Source organism: Bufo gargarizans, chromosome 3 (genome assembly GCF_014858855.1).
Source record: "Bufo gargarizans isolate SCDJY-AF-19 chromosome 3, ASM1485885v1, whole genome shotgun sequence".
NCBI classification, from domain to species: domain Eukaryota; kingdom Metazoa; phylum Chordata; class Amphibia; order Anura; family Bufonidae; genus Bufo; species Bufo gargarizans.
The window spans coordinates 327,618,377-327,640,623 of NC_058082.1; the positions used below are offsets into that span (position 1 = coordinate 327,618,377).

At 46.3% G+C, this 22,247-nt stretch overlaps 1 protein-coding gene across 1 annotated transcript in view; it reads left to right on the forward strand.

Moving 5' to 3' along the window:
* Positions 1-392: 392 nt before the first annotated feature.
* The window catches only part of LOC122931568 (protein AATF-like), a 60,035-nt gene continuing 38,180 nt past the window's right edge, over positions 393-22,247 (forward strand). The window contains exon 1 of the mRNA XM_044285642.1: positions 393-426. Coding sequence (XP_044141577.1) covers positions 393-426 — 34 coding nt within the window. The remainder of the gene's footprint in view (positions 427-22,247) is intronic.

A 22,247-nucleotide genomic window follows, 5' to 3' on the forward strand; every position in this document is an offset into this window, starting at 1 on the left:
GTTCCTATTACCCAAGCTATAACCTCCCCTACTAAACCCTGTTCAACATGAATTCTGTGGAATGATTCCTCCCTATTCTTTCCCTACACCTTGAATAATCTTTTTCTGCACTTGTAAATAGTTTTTTTAGCACAATGAAGTTTTTTCTAGTACTGACCCTAGCGCTTTCTGACCTCTCTCCCTGCATTAAGTACAATGGAAAATTGCAGAATCCAAGATGTCTGAGGCTCCATTATTAGGGGAACAACTCCATTATTAGGGGAACACATAGGGAAATCTGTCACAAAGACCATGATCGCCGAACAGTGTGCTGTCTTCCTGGCGCTAGAGTTCGACACATCGAAGATCGGGTTGACAGATTACTGGGAGGGGCTGGAGAAGATCCAGTGGTCATGGTACATATTGGAACTAATGACAAAGTTAGAGGTAGGTGGAGAGTCCTTAAAAATGATTTCAGGGATTTAGGTCAAAAGCTTAGGGCAAGGACCTCAAAAGGAAGTATTTTCGGAAATACTGCCTGTACCACGAGCCACACAAGAAAGGCAGCGGGAGATTAGGGAGATTAACAAGTGGCTCAAGAACTGGTGTAGGAAGGAGGGGTTTGGGTTCCTGGAGAACTGGGTCGACTTCTCTATCAGCTACAGGCTCTATTGTAGAGACTGGCTGCACCTCAATGGGGAACAGGCAGCTGTGCTCGGGAGATAGATGACTAGAAGGTTGGAGGAGTGTTTAAACTAGGGACTGGAGGGGAAGGAAATTACATTATAGGAGGGGAAGATAGGGCAGATAGAGACCGGGGGCAAGGTAGTGGGATGGGGAGAAATGAAAGTAGGGATTAGAACAGTTCAGAAGGAAAGGTGTAGGGTAAAAAATATACATAAACCTCTCAAATGTATGTATATGTAACGGTCACGTACACACACACACACACACACACACACAGGGGGGAGGATAGTGACCACTGCGCCCCACCCTCACCCCTGGCCCTGCCTACTTGCCTCAGGAGTCCTGATGACAGGGGACAACTGGACGGCAGTCCCTAACTTAGGATACATGTGGGAAAGACAGACAAGACAAATAACGGATAGTGAACGGACCGGGTCAAAACCAAGAGGACAACGCAGTACAGAGGGATAAGCAAAGAAAGGTCAGGAGAAGCCGGGGTCATAAATACCAGGAGAGTCGAGAAGTACCAAAGGAGTCCGCAAAGAATAGTCAGGTGGAAGCCGAGGTCAATATACCAGGAAGGATGTGCAGTACAGGAGGAGTAGGCAAAGGATCGTCAGGGAACAGGATAAGGTAAGTATACAGGTATCCAACAACTGCCAGGAACCTAAATTAACAGGCAACCTGTGGCCAGCAGGCTGCCTGTATTTATAGTGGGGAGTGAGGATCATGTGACGTGGCCAGCGTCACATGACCGACAGACCGACCAGTCGAGCACCGAGTGATCAGCTCAGCACTCAAGGCAGACCTAGGAGCAGGGAGCCTCCCAGCTAGCAAAGCTGCCCTGGGAACGAGGTCAAACACAGATCCTTGCTCCCGAAGCTAAGCAGCAGGTCTGCGGCTGATGGGAGACCGAGTGCGCCTTCAGCACCCTGTTGTAGTACCCCCCCTTTTACGAGGGGTCACCGGACCCAAGACTTCAGGCGATGGCCTTTCAGGGTGTTCTAAATGAAATTTTCGAACAAGTCTAGGAGCATGAACCTCCCTGGCAGGTACCCAAGATCTCTCTTCAGGTCTATACCCCTTCCAGTGAATCAGGTACTGCAAGGAATTACACACCTTCCTGACATCCACTATTTTAGACACCACATACTCGACAGCATCATTAACAAGAACCGGCAGAGCCGAGGCTTTCGATGGCACTACTGGTTCAAAATATTTTTTAAGCTGAGATTTATGGAACCGGGCAGCTTCAACCTAAATGATACCAGGTTAATCACCTCCGTGATCTTATATGGTCCAATAAAACGAGGAGCAAACTTTTTAGAATCTACCTTAAGAGAGAGATTCTTGGAGGACAACCATACCTTATCCCCAACCTGAAAATTCACCGTCCTTGAACGTCTCCTATCGGCCTTGAGTTTCTGAGAACTTTGAGCCTTTTCTAAGTTTGATTTAACCCGGGCCCAAACTGTGCACAGTTCAGAGGAGAGCCTATCCGCCTCAGGGTTAGAGGAGGAGACGGATGACCCAGAATGAAAACGGGGATGGAAACCATTGTTACAAAAGAAAGGTGAAACCCCAGCAGAAGAATTGACACGGTTATTCAAAGCAAATTCAGCCAATGGAAGTAATTTCACCCATAATTGCTGGTCATCAGCAACATACAACCTCAAGAATTGCTCCACAGACTGATTAAGGCGTTCAGTCTGGCCATTACTCTCAGGGTGGTAGGCAGAGGAAAAAGACAATGAAATTTGACATTTTTGACAGAAGGCCCTCCAGAATTTGGACACAAACTGCACACCCCTGTCAGAAACAATATTTTCCGGGATACAATGCAATCGAACAATTTCTTTCACAAAAATAGACGCCAGGGTCTTTAGACAGGGGAATGAAATGGACCATCTTGCTAAACCTATCGACCACTACCCAAACTACAGTCTTACCCTCCGCCGGCGGTTATAAAGTCCATCGAGATATGGGACCAGGGTCTACTGGGAATGGGTAGGGGTCGTAGGTTACCAGCAGGGCGAGTCCTAGGTGTCTTGGACCTGGCACAAACCTCACAGGGTGAAACGTAGGACTTGACATCCCTAGTTAGAGTGAGCCACCAATAAGATCTAGAAACCAGATCCTTAGTGTCCTCAACACCCGGATGTCCACAAAAGGCAGAATCAGGACACTCACCCAACAGCTGGAGACGAAATTGTATGGGAACAAGCAACTTATCTGTTGGGGTGGATACCGGTGCCAGATGTTGTTCAGACCTAATGCGAGCCGAGATATCCTGGGTTAGAGCTGCTATGAAGATCTTTGCTGGTAGGACGGATTCAGGTGGTACCTCAGTAGGTTGAAAAGCATGGACGCTCCGAGATAATGCGTCCGCCTTCACATTTTTACTTCCCGGCCTGAACGTAATGGAAAAATCAAAACAAGTAACAAACAGAGCCCATCTGGCTTGACGGGGATTCAACCTCTTAGCAGACTTGAGAAACATAAGGTTTTTATAGTCAGTGACAACAGTTACACAATGCCTTGCCCCCTCCAGAAAATGCCTGAACTCCTCAAATGCCCATTTAATGGCCAGCAGCTCCCTATTCCCTATTTCGTAGTTTCTCTCAGTGGGAGAGAATTTCCTGGAGAAGAAGGCAAATGGTCTCAGGTTAGTAAGGCTAGCAGGACCTGGTGAAAGGACTGCTCCTGCGCCGTCCTCAGACGCATCCACCTCCACAATAAAAGGTCTCTGCTGATCAGGCTGGATCAGAATGGGAGCGCTACTAAATGCCTTGTTTAATTTTTCAAATGAAGAAATGGCCTCAGTAGACCAATTCTCCAAATCCGCCCCTTTCTTAGTAAGGTCGGTCAACGGTTTAGCAATTACGGAAAAATTCATAATAAATTTACGATAGTAATTGGCGAAACCTAAGAACCGTTGTAAGGCCTTTAAGGATGAAGGTCTTACCCATTCCTTAATTGCTAGTACCTTACCAGGATCCATCTTGAAGGCGAGAGGAGTCAGAACATGCCCTAGAAACAGAATCTCTTGAACACCAAAGACACATTTCTCTTGCTTAGCGGATAGCTGATTCTACCTCAATACCTCTAATACTTGTTTAACATGAGACACATGGGATTCAAAGTCAGGAGAGAATATCAAAATGTCGTCAAGATAGACAATAACAAATTTACCTAAGAACTCCCTAAGAATGTCATTCATGAAGTTTTGGAACACAGCTGGGGCATTGCTGAGTCCAAAGGGCATCACCTGATATTCAAAGTGTCCTGCCGGAGTATTGAACGCCGTCTTCCATTCGTCTCCCTCCTTGATTCAGATTAGATTGGATGCCACTTTCAGGTCAATCTTGGAAAACCAGGTTGCCCCCGGAACCTGGTTAAATAAATCCGGAATCAATAGGAGAGAGTATCTATTCTGGACAGTGATTTTATTCAATCTCCAGTAATCAATACATGGCCTAAGACCACCATCTTTTTTCTTAGCAAAGAAAACCCCCGCCCCCATAGGAGAGACTGAAGGTCTAATATGCCCTTTACCAAGGCTCTCCTTAATATAATGTTCCATGGCCTTGCGTTCGGGCTTAGAAATATTATAAATTTGCCCCTTAGGAAACTTGGCCCCCTCTACTAGCTCTATAGTACAATCATAAGGTCTATGGGGGGGGGGGGGGTAGAACCTCCGGGGTTGGTGATGAGAATACATCAGAATATTCCCTAACAACAGTGGGTAAAGTATCAGACTTTACTGAGACCCCAGCTTGTACCACGGACAAGCACGAGTCACACTTAGGCCCCCATCTCACCAACTCCCCCTTGGACCAATCTATAGTGGGGTTATGTAGTCGGAGTCAAGGCAACCCTAGTACCACCTCAGCCGGTAGGTTCTCCAGGACTAAAAGGGAACATCTCTCTGAGTGGCACACACCCACGGTTAGAGAAATCTCTGAGGTACATGAGCTCACCGTACCACCAATAAGAGGAGTAGCATCAATAGCCATGACATGGATAGGAGTTGGTAAAGCAAACATTGGAATACCCAATATTACAGCGTACTCAGAGTCAATAAAGCTGGCCGCTGAGCCAGAATCAATAAAGGCCTTACCCGGCCATTTATCTACCCCCAGAGAAATCGTAATGGGTACCAAAAGCTTATATTTAGAAAAATTAGGGTGTACCTGGTCTTTAGGTTGCCTTGCCTTAGGATACTTGACAAAGAGGATCTTCTTAGGACACTGGTTGATCCAATGGTCAGGATCTCCACAGTAAAAGCATTCTCCACGTCTGCGGCGAAGATTCCCTCGGGTCTTGCCAACCTGCATGGGTTCCTCGGTGGAGACCTCAGCATTGTCTCTGGGATAGGCCTCTGACTGGACCACCATCTGGGAAGAGAACTGTTGTTCCTGTAATCTCTCTCTAACCCGTCGGTCAAGTCGGACAACAAGGGTCATCATCTCCTCTAAGGTCTCTGGAAGTTGATAACTGACCAGAAGATCCTTTAAATTATCAGACAGACCTGACCTGAACTGACTCTTCAGGGCTGGTTCGTTCCATCCTGAGGGAACACACCACCTTCTGAATTGGGTGCAATAATCCTCCGCAGGTAGATTGCCCTGAACCAGTGCCTTTAGAGTCGTCTCGGGTAGGGATGAGCGAACCCGAACTGTATAGTTCGGGTTCGTACCGAATTTTGGGGTGTCCGTGACACGGACCCGAACCCGGACATTTTCGTAAAAGTCCGGGTTCGGGTTCGGTGTTCGTCGCTTTCTTCGCGCTTTTGTGACGCTTTCTTGGCGCTTTTTGAAAGGCTGCAAAGCAGCCAATCAACAAGCGTCATACTACTTGCCCCAAGAGGCCATCACAGCCATGCCTACTATTGGCATGGCTGTGATTGGCCAGAGCACCATGTGACCCAGCCTCTATTTAAGCTGGAGTCACATAGCGCCGCCCGTCACTCTGCTCTGATTAGCGTAGGGAGAGGTTGCGGCTGCGACAGTAGGGCGAGATTAGGCAGATTAACTCCTCCAAAGGACTTGATTAACTGATCGATCTGCAGCTGTGGATCATTGAGCTGCTGATCCTCAATTGCTCACTGTTTTTAGGCTGCACAGACCGTTTGTCAGTCTCATTTTTCTGGGGTGATCGGCGGCCATTTTGTGTCTTGTGGTGCGCCAGCACAAGCTGCGACCAAGTGCATTTAACCCTCAATGGTGTGGTTGTTTTTTGGCTAAAGCCTACATCAGGGTGAAGCTGTGACACCAAGTGCATTTAACCAGCAATAGTCTGTTCATTTTTTGGCCATATCCCAGTCTAATTCTGTCACTAAATCCATACCGGTCACCCAGCGCCTAAATACTAGGCCTCAAATTTATATCCAGCTAAATCTGTCCCTAGTGCTGTAGCTGGGCGAGTTATTTAGTGTCCGTTCAAGCACATTTCTTGTTCTGGGTTGAAATACAATTCCCAATTTAGCAATTTCATAATTTAGTGGTTCCTGCTATATCAGAGCTCTTTGAAATCTATCCCAAAAAGGGTATATAATATTGAAGGTGCACATAGGGTCATTCAGAGTAACTTCACACACACCCGCTACTGTGTATTTCCAAGTCTAATTCTGTCACTAAATCCATACCGGTGACCCAGCGCCTAAATACTAGGCCTCAAATTTAATTCCCTCTAAATCTCTCGTTACCCACCGCTGTACTGTTGTTGCTGGGCAAGATATTTAGTGTCCGTCAAAGCACATTTTTTGTTCTGGGTTGAAGTACAATTCCCAATTTAGCAATTTCATAATTTAGTGGTTTCTGCTATATCAGAGCTATTTGAAATCTATCCCAAAAAGGGTATATAATATTGAAGGTGCACATAGGGTCATTCAGAATAACTTCACACACACCCGCTACTGTGTATTTCCAAGTCTAATTCTGTCACTAAACCCATACCTGTCACCCAGCGCCTAAATACTAGGCCTCAAATTTAAATCCCTCTAAATCTCTCGTTACCGTTGTCCTGTTGTAGCTGGGAAAGTTATTTAGTGCCCGTCAAAGCACATTTTTTGTTCTGGGTTGAAGTACAATTCCCAATTTAGCAATTTCATAATTTAGTGGTTCCTGCTATATCAGAGCTATTTGAAATCTATCCCAAAAAGGGTATATAATATTGAAGGTGCACATAGGGTCATTCAGAATAACTTCACACACACCCGCTACTGTGTATTTCCAAGTCTAATTCTGTCACTAAATCCATACCGGTGACCCAGCGCCTAAATACTAGGCCTCAAATTTAATTCCCTCTAAATCTCTCGTTACCCACCGCTGTACTGTTGTTGCTGGGCAAGATATTTAGTGTCCGTCAAAGCACATTTTTTGTTCTGGGTTGAAGTACAATTCCCAATTTAGCAATTTCATAATTTAGTGGTTTCTGCTATATCAGAGCTATTTGAAATCTATCCCTAAAAGGGTATATAATATTGAAGGTGCACATAGGGTCATTCAGAATAACTTCACACACACCCGCTACTGTGTATTTCCAAGTCTAATTCTGTCACTAAACCCATACCTGTCACCCAGCGCCTAAATACTAGGCCTCAAATTTATATCCAGCTAAATCTGTCCCTAGTGCTGTAGCTGGGCGAGTTATTTAGTGTCCGTTCAAGCACATTTCTTGTTCTGGGTTGAAATACAATTCCCAATTTAGCAATTTCATAATTTAGTGGTTCCTGCTATATCAGAGCTCTTTGAAATCTATCCCAAAAAGGGTATATAATATTGAAGGTGCACATAGGGTCATTCAGAGTAACTTCACACACACCCGCTACTGTGTATTTCCAAGTCTAATTCTGTCACTAAATCCATACCGGTGACCCAGCGCCTAAATACTAGGCCTCAAATTTAATTCCCTCTAAATCTCTCGTTACCCACCGCTGTACTGTTGTTGCTGGGCAAGATATTTAGTGTCCGTCAAAGCACATTTTTTGTTCTGGGTTGAAGTACAATTCCCAATTTAGCAATTTCATAATTTAGTGGTTTCTGCTATATCAGAGCTATTTGAAATCTATCCCAAAAAGGGTATATAATATTGAAGGTGCACATAGGGTCATTCAGAATAACTTCACACACACCCGCTACTGTGTATTTCCAAGTCTAATTCTGTCACTAAACCCATACCTGTCACCCAGCGCCTAAATACTAGGCCTCAAATTTAAATCCCTCTAAATCTCTCGTTACCGTTGTCCTGTTGTAGCTGGGAAAGTTATTTAGTGCCCGTCAAAGCACATTTTTTGTTCTGGGTTGAAGTACAATTCCCAATTTAGCAATTTCATAATTTAGTGGTTCCTGCTATATCAGAGCTATTTGAAATCTATCCCAAAAAGGGTATATAATATTGAAGGTGCACATAGGGTCATTCAGAATAACTTCACACACACCCGCTACTGTGTATTTCCAAGTCTAATTCTGTCACTAAATCCATACCGGTGACCCAGCGCCTAAATACTAGGCCTCAAATTTAATTCCCTCTAAATCTCTCGTTACCCACCGGTGTACTGTTGTTGCTGGGCAAGATATTTAGTGTCCGTCAAAGCACATTTTTTGTTCTGGGTTGAAGTACAATTCCCAATTTAGCAATTTCATAATTTAGTGGTTTCTGCTATATCAGAGCTATTTGAAATCTATCCCTAAAAGGGTATATAATATTGAAGGTGCACATAGGGTCATTCAGAATAACTTCACACACACCCGCTACTGTGTATTTCCAAGTCTAATTCTGTCACTAAACCCATACCTGTCACCCAGCGCCTAAATACTAGGCCTCAAATTTAAATCCCTCTAAATCTCTCGTTACCGTTGTCCTGTTGTAGCTGGGAAAGTTATTTAGTGCCCGTCAAAGCACATTTTTTGTTCTGGGTTGAAGTACAATTCCCAATTTAGCAATTTCATAATTTAGTGGTTCCTGCTATATCAGAGCTATTTGAAATCTATCCCAAAAAGGGTATATAATATTGAAGGTGCACATTGGGTCATTCAGAATAGCTTCACACACACGCTTCTGTGCATTTCCAAGTCTAATTCTGTCACTAAATCCATACCGGTGACCCAGCGCCTAAATACTAGGCCTCAAATTTAATTCCCTCTAAATCTCTCGTTACCCACCGCTGTACTGTTGTTGCTGGGCAAGATATTTAGTGTCCGTCAAAGCACATTTTTTGTTCTGGGTTGAAGTACAATTCCCAATTTAGCAATTTCATAATTTAGTGGTTTCTGCTATATCAGAGCTATTTGAAATCTATCCCTAAAAGGGTATATAATATTGAAGGTGCACATAGGGTCATTCAGAATAACTTCACACACACCCGCTACTGTGTATTTCCAAGTCTAATTCTGTCACTAAATCCATACCGGTGACCCAGCGCCTAAATACTAGGCCTCAAATTTAATTCCCTCTAAATCTCTCGTTACCCACCGTTGTACTGTTGTTGCTGGGCAAGATATTTAGTGTCCGTCAAAGCACATTTTTTGTTCTGGGTTGAAGTACAATTCCCAATTTAGCAATTTCATAATTTAGTGGTTTCTGCTATATCAGAGCTATTTGAAATCTATCCCTAAAAGGGTATATAATATTCAAGGTGCACATTGGGTCATTCAGAATAACTTCACACACACACGCTTCTGTGCATTTCCAAGTCTAATTCTGTCACTAAATCCATACCGGTCACCCAGCGCCTAAATACTAGGCCTCAAATTTATATCCCGCTGAATTTGAATACAATACATTGGGCCAAATAATATATTTGTTGTTGTGGTGAACCATAACAATGAGAAAAACATCTAGTAAGGGACGCGGACGTGGACATGGTCGTGGTGGTGTTAGTGGACCCTCTGGTGCTGGGAGAGGACGTGGCCGTTCTGCCACATCCACACGTCCTAGTGTACCAACTACCTCAGGTCCCAGTAGCCGCCAGAATTTACAGCGATATATGGTGGGGCCCAATGCCGTTCTAAGGATGGTAAGGCCTGAGCAGGTACAGGCATTAGTCAATTGGGTGGCCGACAGTGGATCCAGCACGTTCACATTATCTCCCACCCAGTCTTCTGCAGAAAGCGCACAGATGGCGCCTGAAAACCAACCCCATCAGTCTGTCACATCACCCCCATGCATACCAGGGAAACTGTCTCAGCCTCAAGTTATGCAGCAGTCTCTTATGCTGTTTGAAGACTCCGCTGGCAGGGTTTCCCAAGGGCATCCACCTAGCCCTTCCCCAGCGGTGAAAGACATAGAATGCACTGACGCACAACCACTTATGTTTCCTGATGATGAGGACATGGGAATACCACCTCAGCATGTCTCTGATGATGACGAAACACAGGTGCCAACTGCTGCGTCTTTCTGCAGTGTGCAGACTGAACAGGAGGTCAGGGATCAAGACTGGGTGGAAGACGATGCAGGGGACGATGAGGTCCTAGACCCCACATGGAATGAAGGTCGTGCCACTGACTTTCACAGTTCGGAGGAAGAGGCAGTGGTGAGACCGAGCCAACAGCGTAGCAAAAGAGGGAGCAGTGGGCAAAAGCAGAACACCCGCCGCCAAGAGACTCCGCCTGCTACTGACCGCCGCCATCTGGGACCGAGCACCCCAAAGGCAGCTTCAAGGAGTTCCCTGGCATGGCACTTCTTCAAACAATGTGCTGACGACAAGACCCGAGTGGTTTGCACGCTGTGCCATCAGAGCCTGAAGCGAGGCATTAACGTTCTGAACCTGAGCACAACCTGCATGACCAGGCACCTGCATGCAAAGCATGAACTGCAGTGGAGTAAACACCTTAAAACCAAGGAAGTCACTCAGGCTCCCCCTGCTACCTCTTCTGCTGCTGCCGCCTCGGCCTATTCTGCTGCTGCCGCCTCGGCCTCTTCCTCCGCCTCTGGAGGAACGTTGGCACCTGCCGCCCAGCAAACAGGGGATGTACCACCAACACCACCACCACCACCTCCGTCACCAAGCGTCTCAACCATGTCACACGCCAGCGTTCAGCTCTCCATCTCACAAACATTTGATAGAAAGCGTAAATTCCCACCTAGCCACCCTCGATCCCTGGCCCTGAATGCCAGCATTTCTAAACTACTGGCCTATGAAATGCTGTCATTTAGGCTGGTGGACACAGACAGCTTCAAACAGCTCATGTCGCTTGCTGTCCCACAGTATGTTGTTCCCAGCCGGCACTACTTCTCCAAGAGAGCCGTGCCTTCCCTGCACAACCAAGTATCCGATAAAATCAAGTGTGCACTGCGCAACGCCATCTGTAGCAAGGTCCACCTAACCACAGATACGTGGACCAGTAAGCACGGCCAGGGACGCTATATCTCCCTAACTGCACACTGGGTAAATGTAGTGGCAGCTGGGCCCCAGGCGGAGAGCTGTTTGGCGCACGTCCTTCCGCCGCCAAGGATCGCAGGGCAACATTCTTTGCCTCCTGTTGCCACCTCCTCCTTCTCGGCTTCCTCCTCCTCTTCTTCCACCTGCTCATCCAGTCAGCCACACACCTTCACCACCAACTTCAGCACAGCCCGGGGTAAACGTCAGCAGGCCATTCTGAAACTCATATGTTTGGGGGACAGGCCCCACACCGCACAGGAGTTGTGGCGGGGTATAGAACAACAGACCGACGAGTGGTTGCTGCCGGTGAGCCTCAAGCCCGGCCTGGTGGTGTGTGATAATGGGCGAAATCTCGTTGCAGCTCTGGGACTAGCCAATTTGACGCACATCCCTTGCTTGGCGCATGTGCTGAATTTGGTGGTGCAGAAGTTCATTCACAACTACCCCGACATGTCAGAGCTGCTGCATAAAGTGCGGGCCGTCTGTTCGCGCTTCCGGCGTTCACATCCTGCTGCTGCTCGCCTGTCTGCGCTACAGCGTAACTTCGGCCTTCCCGCTCACCGCCTCATATGCGACGTGCCCACCAGGTGGAACTCCACCTTGCACATGCTGGACAGACTGTGCGAGCAGCAGCAGGCCATAGTGGAGTTTCAGCTGCAGCACGCACGGGTCAGTCGCACTACAGAACAGCACCACTTCACCACCAATGACTGGGCCTCCATGCGAGACCTGTGTGCCCTGTTGCGCTGTTTCGAGTACTCCACCAACATGGCCAGTGGCGATGACACCGTTATCAGCGTTACAATACCACTTCTATGTCTCCTTGAGAAAACACTTAGGGCGATGATGGAAGAGGAGGTGGCCCAGGAGGAGGAGGAGGAGGAGGAGGAAGAGGGGTCATTTTTAGCACTTTCAGGCCAGTCTCTTCGAAGTGACTCAGAGGGAGGTTTTTGGCAACAGCAGAGGCCAGGTACAAATGTGGCCAGCCAGGGCCCACTACTGGAGGACGAGGAGGACGAGGATGAGGAGGAGGTGGAGGAGGATGAGGATGAAGCATGGTCACAGCGGGGTGGCACCCAACGCAGCTCGGGTCCATCACTGGTGCGTGGCTGGGGGGAAAGGCAGGACGATGACGATACGCCTCCCACAGAGGACAGCTTGTCCTTATCCCTGGGCAGCCTGGCACACATGAGCGACTACATGCTGCAGTGCCTGCGCAACGACAGCAGAGTTGCCCACATTTTAACCTGTGCGGACTACTGGGTTGCCACCCTGCTGGATCCACGCTACAAAGACAATGTGCCCACCTTACTTCCTGCACTGGAGCGTGATAGGAAGATGCGCGAGTACAAGCGCACGTTGGTAGACACGCTACTGAGAGCATTCCCAAATGTCACAGGGGAACAAGTGGAAGCCCAAGGCCAAGGCAGAGGAGGAGCAAGAGGTCGCCAAGGCAGCTGTGTCACGGCCAGCTCCTCTGAGGGCAGGGTTAGCATGGCAGAGATGTGGAAAACTTTTGTCAACACGCCACAGCTAACTGCACCACCACCTGATACGCAACGTGTTAGCAGGAGGCAACATTTCACTAACATGGTGGAACAGTACGTGTGCACACCCCTCCACGTACTGACTGATGGTTCGGCCCCATTCAACTTCTGGGTCTCTAAATTGTCCACGTGGCCAGAGCTAGCCTTTTATGCCTTGGAGGTGCTGGCCTGCCCGGCAGCCAGCGTTTTGTCTGAACGTGTATTCAGCACGGCAGGGGGCGTCATTACAGACAAACGCAGCCGCCTGTCTACAGCCAATGTGGACAAGCTGACGTTCATAAAAATGAACCAGGCATGGATCCCACAGGACCTGTCCGTCCCTTGTCCAGATTAGACATTAACTACCTCCCCATAACCATATATTATTGGACTCCAGGGCACTTCCTCATTCAATCCTATTTTTATTTTCATTTTACCATTATATTGCGAGGCTACCCAAAGTTGAATGAACCTCTCCTCTGCCTGTGTGCTAGGCCTAAATATATGCCAATGGACTGTTGCAGTGGTGGGTGACGTGAAGCCTCATTCTCTGCTATGACATGCAGACTGATTCTCTGCTGACATGAAGCCAGATCCTCTGTTACGGGAGCTCTCTCCTCTGCCTGGGTGCTGGGCCTAAATTTATGACAATTGACTGTTGCAGTGGTGGGTGACGTGAAGCCTGATTCTCTGCTATGATATGAAGACTGATTCTCTGCTGACATGAAGCCAGATTGTCTGTTACGGGACCTTTCTCCTCTGCCTGGGTTCTGGGCCTAAATTTATGAAAATTGACTGTTGCAGTGGTGGGTGACGTGAAGCCTGATTCTCTGCTATGATATGAAGACTGATTCTCTGCTGACATGAAGCCAGATTGTCTGTTACGGGACCTTTCTCCTCTGCCTGGGTTCTGGGCCTAAATTTATGAAAATTGACTCTTACAGTGGTGGGTGACGTGAAGCCTGATTCTCTGCTATGATATGAAGACTGATTCTCTGCTGACATGAAGCCAGATTCTCTGTTACGGGACCTCTCTCCTCTGCCTGGGTGCTGGGCCTAAATTTATGACAATGGACTGTTGCAGTGGTGGCTGACGTGAAGCCTGATTCTCTGCTATGACATGCAGACTGATTCTCTGCTGTCATGAAGCCAGATTGTCTGTTACGGGACCTCTCTGCTCTGCCTGTGTGCTAGGCCTAAATATATGCCAATGGACTGTTGCAGTGGTGGCTGACGTGAAGCCTCATTCTCTGCTATGACATGCAGACTGATTCTCTGCTGTCATGAAGCCAGATTGTCTGTTACGGGACCTCTCTGCTCTGCCTGTGTGCTAGGCCTAAATATATGCCAATGGACTGTTGCAGTGGTGGGTGACGTGAAGCCTCATTCTCTGCTATGACATGCAGACTGATTCTCTGCTGACATGAAGCCAGATTGTCTGTTACGGGACCTCTCTGCTCTGCCTGTGTGCTAGGCCTAAATATATGCCAATGGACTGTTGCAGTGGTGGGTGACGTGAAGCCTCATTCTCTGCTATGACATGCAGACTGATTCTCTGCTGACATGAAGCCAGATTGTCTGTTACGGGACCTCTCTGCTCTGCCTGTGTGCTAGGCCTAAATATATGCCAATGGACTGTTGCAGTGGTGGGTGACGTGAAGCCTCATTCTCTGCTATGACATGCAGACTGATTCTCTGCTGACATGAAGCCAGATTGTCTGTTACGGGACCTCTCTGCTCTGCCTGTGTGCTAGGCCTAAATATATGCCAATGGACTGTTGCAGTGGTGGGTGACGTGAAGCCTCATTCTCTGCTATGACATGCAGACTGATTCTCTGCTGACATGAAGCCAGATTGTCTGTTACGGGACCTCTCTGCTCTGCCTGTGTGCTAGGCCTAAATATATGCCAATGGACTGTTGCAGTGGTGGGTGACGTGAAGCCTCATTCTCTGCTATGACATGCAGACTGATTCTCTGCTGACATGAAGCCAGATCCTCTGTTACGGGAGCTCTCTCCTCTGCCTGGGTGCTGGGCCTAAATTTATGACAATTGACTGTTGCAGTGGTGGGTGACGTGAAGCCTGATTCTCTGCTATGATATGAAGACTGATTCTCTGCTGACATGAAGCCAGATTGTCTGTTACGGGACCTTTCTCCTCTGCCTGGGTTCTGGGCCTAAATTTATGAAAATTGACTCTTACAGTGGTGGGTGACGTGAAGCCTGATTCTCTGCTATGATATGAAGACTGATTCTCTGCTGACATGAAGCCAGATTCTCTGTTACGGGACCTCTCTCCTCTGCCTGGGTGCTGGGTAGTGTTGAGCGCGAATATTCGAAAAGCAAATTTTTTTCGCGAATATCGCAACTTCGCGATTTCGCGAATATTTCGAATATAGTGCTATATATTCGTAAAAACGAATATTCGTTTTTTGTTTCCCCCCCCCCCCCCACAAAATTACAGTACACATATAATTGATTGTTTCCCAAAGGTCCAACAGCTCAGATCTTACTCACATTGCCTAGAAAGTGATTGAGGCGCGAATCTTCGTAAGGCGATTTTATTAGCGCACATGCGAATATCGGCACGTCCCAGAACAGAGGCAAAGGGCTTTGCATTCATACATTAGTGAATTGAGTTGCGAATCTTCGTAAGGCGATTTTATTAGCGCACATGCGAATATCTACACTTGTCCCAGAACAGAGGCAAAGGGCTTTGCATTCATACATTAGTGATTGAATTGAGCTGCGAATCTTCGTAAGGCGATTTTATTAACGCAAATGCAAATATCTACACTTGTCCCCAGAACAGAGAGGCAAAGGCCTGTGCATTCATATAGTATAGCACCATATTCGCGAATACGTAGAACTTCGTAAAAGTCGATTTACGAATATTCGTATTTTTTATTTTACTTTCCACCTTACAGATTACATTGATCTGTACTCTGTCAACTACTGTCATCACCCCCCACTGTATCTCGATTGATTCCCAAAAGTCTCACATTCCCTAGAAAGTGATTGAGGTGCGAATCTTCGTAAGGCGATTTTATTAGCGCACATGCGAATATCTACACTTGTCCCAGAACAGAGGCAAAGGGCATTGCATTCATACATTAGTGATTGAATTGAGTTGCGAATCTTCGTAAGGCGATTTCATTAGCGCACATGTGAATTTTGCATAGCATATGTATTATGCGATAATTCGAATTATCGCATATGCGAAATAATAACGAATTTGAATAATCGCGAATATTTTACGAATATTCTTTCGAATATTCACAAAATTTCGCGAATTCGAATATGGGACATGCCGCTCAACACTAGTGCTGGGCCTAAATTTATGACAATGGACTGTTGCAGTGGTGGGTGACGTGAAGCCTGATTCTCTGCTATGACATGCAGACTGATTCTCTGCTGACATGAAGCCAGATTGTCTGTTACGGGACCTCTCTCCTCTGCCTGGGTGCTGGGCCTAAATATATGCCAATGGACTGTTGCAGTGGTGGCTGACGTGAAGCCTCATTCTCTGCTATGACATGCAGACTAATTCTCTGCTGACATGAAGACAGATTCTCTGTTACGGGACCTCTCTCCTCTGCCTGGGTGCCGGGGCCTAAATATCTGAGAATGGACTGTTCCAGTGGTGGCTGACGTGAAGCCTCATTCTCTGCTATGACATGCAGACTAATTCTCTGCTGACATGAAGACAGATTCTCTGTTACGGGACCTCCCTCCTCTGCCTGGGTGCTGGGCCTAAATATATGCCAATGGACTGTTGCAGTGGTGGCTGACGTGAAGCCTCATTCTCTGCTATGACATGCAGACTAATTCTCTGCTGACATGAAGACAGATTCTCTGTTACGGGACCTCCCTCCTCTGCCTGGGTGCTGGGCCTAAATATATGCCAATGGACTGTTGCAGTGGTGGCTGACGTGAAGCCTCATTCTCTGCTATGACATGCAGACTGATTCTCTGCTGACATGAAGCCAGATTCTCTGTTACGGGACCTCTCTCCTCTGCCTGTGTGTGTGCTGGGCCTAAATATATGCCAATGGACTGTTGCAGTGGTGGCTGACGTGAAGCCTCATTCTCTGCTATGACATGCAGACTGATTCTCTGCTGACATGAAGCCAGATTCTCTGTTACGGGACCTCTCTCCTCTGCCTGTGTGTGTGCTGGGCCTAAATATATGCCAATGGACTGTTGCAGTGGTGGCTGACGTGAAGCCTCATTCTCTGCTATGACATGCAGACTAATTCTCTGCTGACATGAAGACAGATTCTCTGTTACGGGACCTCCCTCCTCTGCCTGGGTGCTGGGCCTAAATATATGCCAATGGACTGTTGCAGTGGTGGCTGACGTGAAGCCTCATTCTCTGCTATGACATGCAGACTGATTCTCTGCTGACATGAAGCCAGATTCTCTGTTACGGGACCTCTCTCCTCTGCCTGTGTGTGTGCTGGGCCTAAATATATGCCAATGGACTGTTGCAGTGGTGGCTGACGTGAAGCCTCATTCTCTGCTATGACATGCAGACTGATTCTCTGCTGACATGAAGCCAGATTCTCTGTTACGGGACCTCTCTCCTCTGCCTGTGTGTGTGCTGGGCCTAAATATATGCCAATGGACTGTTGCAGTGGTGGCTGACGTGAAGCCTCATTCTCTGCTATGACATGCAGACTAATTCTCTGCTGACATGAAGACAGATTCTCTGTTACGGGACCTCCCTCCTCTGCCTGGGTGCTGGGCCTAAATATATGCCAATGGACTGTTGCAGTGGTGGCTGACGTGAAGCCTCATTCTCTGCTATGACATGCAGACTAATTCTCTGCTGACATGAAGACAGATTCTCTGTTACGGGACCTCTCTCCTCTGCCTGGGTGCCGGGGCCTAAATATCTGAGAATGGACTGTTCCAGTGGTGGGTGACGGGAAGCCAGATTCTCTGCTATGGAACCTCTCTCCAATTGATTTTGGTTAATTTTTATTTATTTAATTTTTATTTTAATTCATTTCCCTATCCACATTTGTTTGCAGGGGATTTACCTACATGTTGCTGCCTTTTGCAGCCCTCTAGCTCTTTCCTGGGCTGTTTTACAGCCTTTTTAGTGCCGAAAAGTTCGGGTCCCCATTGACTTCAATGGGGTTCGGGTTCGGGACGAAGTTCGGATCGGGTTCGGATCCCGAACCCGAACATTTCCGGGATGTTCGGCCGAACTTCTCGAACCCGAACATCCAGGTGTTCGCTCAACTCTAGTCTCGGGTACTACTGCCCTGTCTGGTTCATCATAGAGGGTACCCAGGGCCTGAAAGAATCCTTCCACAGAAGTTAAACAACTGGTGCCAGCAGGTAAAGAGAACGCCCAGTCCTGGGGATCACCCTGTAGTCGGGAAATGATAATGCCCACGCGTTGACTCTCGGGGCCAGAGGACACGGGGCGCAAACGGAAGTAAAGTCTGCAACTCTCCTTAAAGGAGAGAAACTTCGTCTGGTCTCCAGAAAAGGGTTCTGAGAGCTTAATCTGGGGCTCAAAATGCGGACTGGAGGCCTGAGGAGTGGAAGAACCTTGCCCTAACTCAAAAGAACAGAGTTTTTCCCCTAGCTCCTGCACCATCTGCATCAGATCAGATCAGAGACATGGTCAGTCAGGGTCACCAGAGGATTCATTAAACAGTGGTTATTGGGCCTGTTAATCTGTAACGGTCACGTACACACACACACACAGGGGGGAGGATAGTGACCACTGCGCTCCACCCTCACCCCTGGCCCTGCCTACTTGCCTCACGAGTCCTGATGACAGGGGACAACTGGACGGCAGTCCCTAACTTAGGATACGTGCGGGAAAGACAGACAAGACAAATAACGGATAGTGAACGGACCGGGTCAAAACCAGGAGGACAACGCAGTACAGAGGGATAAGCAAAGAAAGGTCAGGAGAAGCCGGGGTCATAAATACCAGGAGAGTCAAGAAGTACCAAAGGAGTCCGCAAAGAATAGTCAGGTGGAAGCCGAGGCCAATATACCAGGAAGGATGCGCAGTACAGAAGGAGCAGGCAAAGGATCGTCAGGGAACAGGATCAGGTAAGTATACAGGTATCCAACAACTGCCAGGAACCTGAATTAACAGGCAACCTGTGGCCAGCAGGCTGCCTGTATTTATAGTGGGGAGTGAGGATCATGTGACGTGGCCAGCGTCACATGACCGACAGACCGACCAGTCGAGCACCGAGTGATCAACTCAGCACTCAAGGCAGACCTAGGAGCAGGGATCCTCCCAGCTAGCAAAGCTGCCCTGGGAACGAGGTCAAACACAGATCTTCGCTCCCGAAGCTAAGCAGCAGGTCTGCGGCTGATGGGAGAACGAGTGCGCCTTCGACACTCCGTTACAGTATACTAATGCCAGAAGCCTGACTATTAAAACTGGGGAGCTGAAAGTGATTTGTGAGGAGGACTATGACATAGTGGGAAAAACATGGCTGGATGATAGCTATGACTGAGCAGTTTATGTACAAAGTTACAGTCTGTTCAGAAAGTATTGTCAAAACCGGAGAGGGGGAGGGGTTTGCCTTTTTATGTAAAGTCTTGTGTAAAGCCCACACTCCGTGAAGATATAAGTGAGGGACATGAACATGTGGAGTCACTGTGGGTAGAGATACATGGAGCTAAAAACAACAATAAATTACTAATAGGAGTTTACTATAAACCACCTAATATACCAGAGTCCACAGAAAATCTACTACTAAATAGACGAGGAGGCAAATCACAATGAGGTGGTTATTATGGGGGACTCCAACTATCCAGATATAGACTGGGAAACTGAAACTTCCAATTATCATTCAAAAGAGCGTTTCTACAGGGAGGAACAAAAATACAAAGCTTCAAAAAAGCTAAATTTAGCCAACTAAGAGAGGCCATAGGCCTAACTAACTGGGACAAAGTCCTCAAAAATTAAAATACAGCCTCAAAATGGGATATCTTTAAAAGCATCCTAAAATCTCATTGTGAGAGGTACATACCGGAATAAAAGGTTAAGGAACAAAAATAAACCAATGTGGATAAATAGAACTGCAAAGAAAGCAATAAATGACAAAAAGAAAGCATATAAATCACTAAAACAGGAGGGTAGCACGGAAGCACTGAAAACTATAAGGAAAAAAAAATAGAACATGCAAAAACAAATAAAAGCAGCCAAACTAGAGACCGAGAGATTAATTGCCAAAGAGAGTAAAACTAACCCTAAAATGTTCTTCAATTATATAAATGTTAAAAAGTATAAATCTAAAGGTGTCGGCCCTTTAACCACTTCAACCCCCCTAGCTGAAACACCCTTAATGACCAGGCCACTTTTTACACTTCTGCACTACACTACTTTCACCGTTTATTGCTCGGTCATGCAACTTACCACCCAAATGAATTTTAACTCCTTTTCTTCTCACTAATACAGCTTTCATTTGGTGGTATTTCATTGCTGCTGACATTTTAACTTTTTTTGTTATTAATCGAAATTTAACTAAATTTTTGCCAAAAAATTACATTTTTCACTTTCAGTTGTAAAATAAATAAAAAAAAAATGACATCTATATATAAATTTTCCCCTAAATTTATTGTTTTACATGTCTTTGATTAAAAAAAAAAATGTTTGGGTAAAAAGAAAAAATGGTTTGGGTAAAAGTTATAGCGTTTACAAACTATGGTACAAAAATGTGAATTTCCGCTTTTTGAAGCAGCTCTCAATTTCTGATCACCTGTCATGTTTCCTGAGGTTCTACAATGCCCAGACAGTAGAAAAACCCCACAAATGACCCCATTTTGGGAAGTAGACACCCTAAGGTATTCGCTGATGGGCATAGTGAGTTCATAGAACTTTTTATTTTTTGTCACAAGTTAGCGGAAAATGATGATTTTTTTTATTTTTTTTATTTCCTTACAAAGTCTCATATTCCACTAACTTGTGACAAAAAATAAAAACTTCCATGAACTCACTATGCCCATCACGAAATACCTTGGGGTGTCTTCTTTCCAAAATGGGGTCACTTGTGGGGTAGTTATACTGCCCTGGCATTTTAGGGGCCCAAATGCGTGCAAAGTAGTTTGAAATCAAAATCTGTAAAAAATGGCTGGTGAAATCCGAAAGGTGCCATTTGGAATGTGGGCCCCTTTGCCCACCTAGGCTGCAAAAAGTGTTACACATGTGGTATCGCCGTACTCAGGAGAATTTGGGGAATGTGTTTTGGGGTGTCATTTTACATATACCCATGCTGGGTGAGATAAATATCTTGGTCAAATGCCAACTTTATATAAAAAAGTGGGAAAAGTTGTCTTTTGCCGAGATATTTCTCTCACCCAGCATGGGTATATGTAAAATGACACCCCAAAACACATTACTCAACTTCTCCTGAGTACGGCGATACCACATGTGTGACACTTTTTGCAGCCTAGGTGGGCAAAGGGGCACACATTCCAAATGGCACCTTTCGGATTTCACCGGCCATTTTTTACAGATTTTGATTTCAAACTACTTTGCACGCATTTGGGCCCCTAAAATGCCAGGGCAGTATAACTACCCCACAAGTGACCCCATTTTGGAAAGAAGACACCCCAAGGTATTTCGTGATGGGCATAGTGAGTTCATGGAAGTTTTTATTTTTTGTCACAAGTTAGTGGAATAGGAGACTTTGTAAGAAAAAAAAAATCATCATTTTCCGCTAACTTGTGACAAAAAATAAAAAATTCTAGGAACTCGCCATGCCCCTCACGGATTACCTTGGGGTGTCTTCTTTCCAAAATGGGGTCACTTGTGGGGTAGTTATACTGCCCTGGCATTTTAGGGGCCCAAATGCGAGAGAAGTAGTTTGAAATCAAAATCTGTAAAAAATGCCCTGTGAAATCCGAAAGGTGCACTTTAGAATGTGGGCCCATTTGCCCACCTAGGCTGCAAAAAAGTGTCACACATGTGGTATTGCCGTACTCAGGAGAAGTTGGGGAATGTGTTTTGGGGTGTCTTTTTACATATACCCATGTTGGGTGAGAGTAATATCTTGGCAAAAGACAACTTTTCCCATTTTTTTACAAAGTTGGCATTTGACCAAGATATTTATCTCACCCAGCATGGGTATATGTAAAATGACACCCCAAAACACATTCCCCAACTTCTCCTAAGTACGGCGATACCACATGTGTGACACTTTTTTGCAGCCTAGATGCGCAAAGGGGCCCAAATTCCTTTTAGGAGAGCATTTTTAGACATTTGGATCCCAGACTTCTTCTCACGCTTTCGGGCCCCTAAAATGCCAGGGTAGTATAAATACCCTACATGTTACCCCATTTTGGAAAGAAGACACCCCAAGGTATTCAATGAGGGGCATGGTGAGTTCATAGAAATTATTATTTTTTGGCACAAGTTAGCGGAAATGAATTTTTTTTTGTTTTTTCTCACAAAGTCTCCCTTTCCGCTAACTTGGGACAAAAATGTCAATCTTTCATGGACTCAATATGCCCCTCAGTGAATACCTTGGGGTGTCTTCTTTCCAAAATGGGGTCACATGTGGGGTATTTATACTGCCCTGGCATTTTAGGGGCCCTAAAGCGTGTGAAGAAGTCTGGAATATAAATGTCTAAAAAATTTTACGCATTTGGATTCCGTGAGGGGTATGGTGAGTTCATGTGAAATTT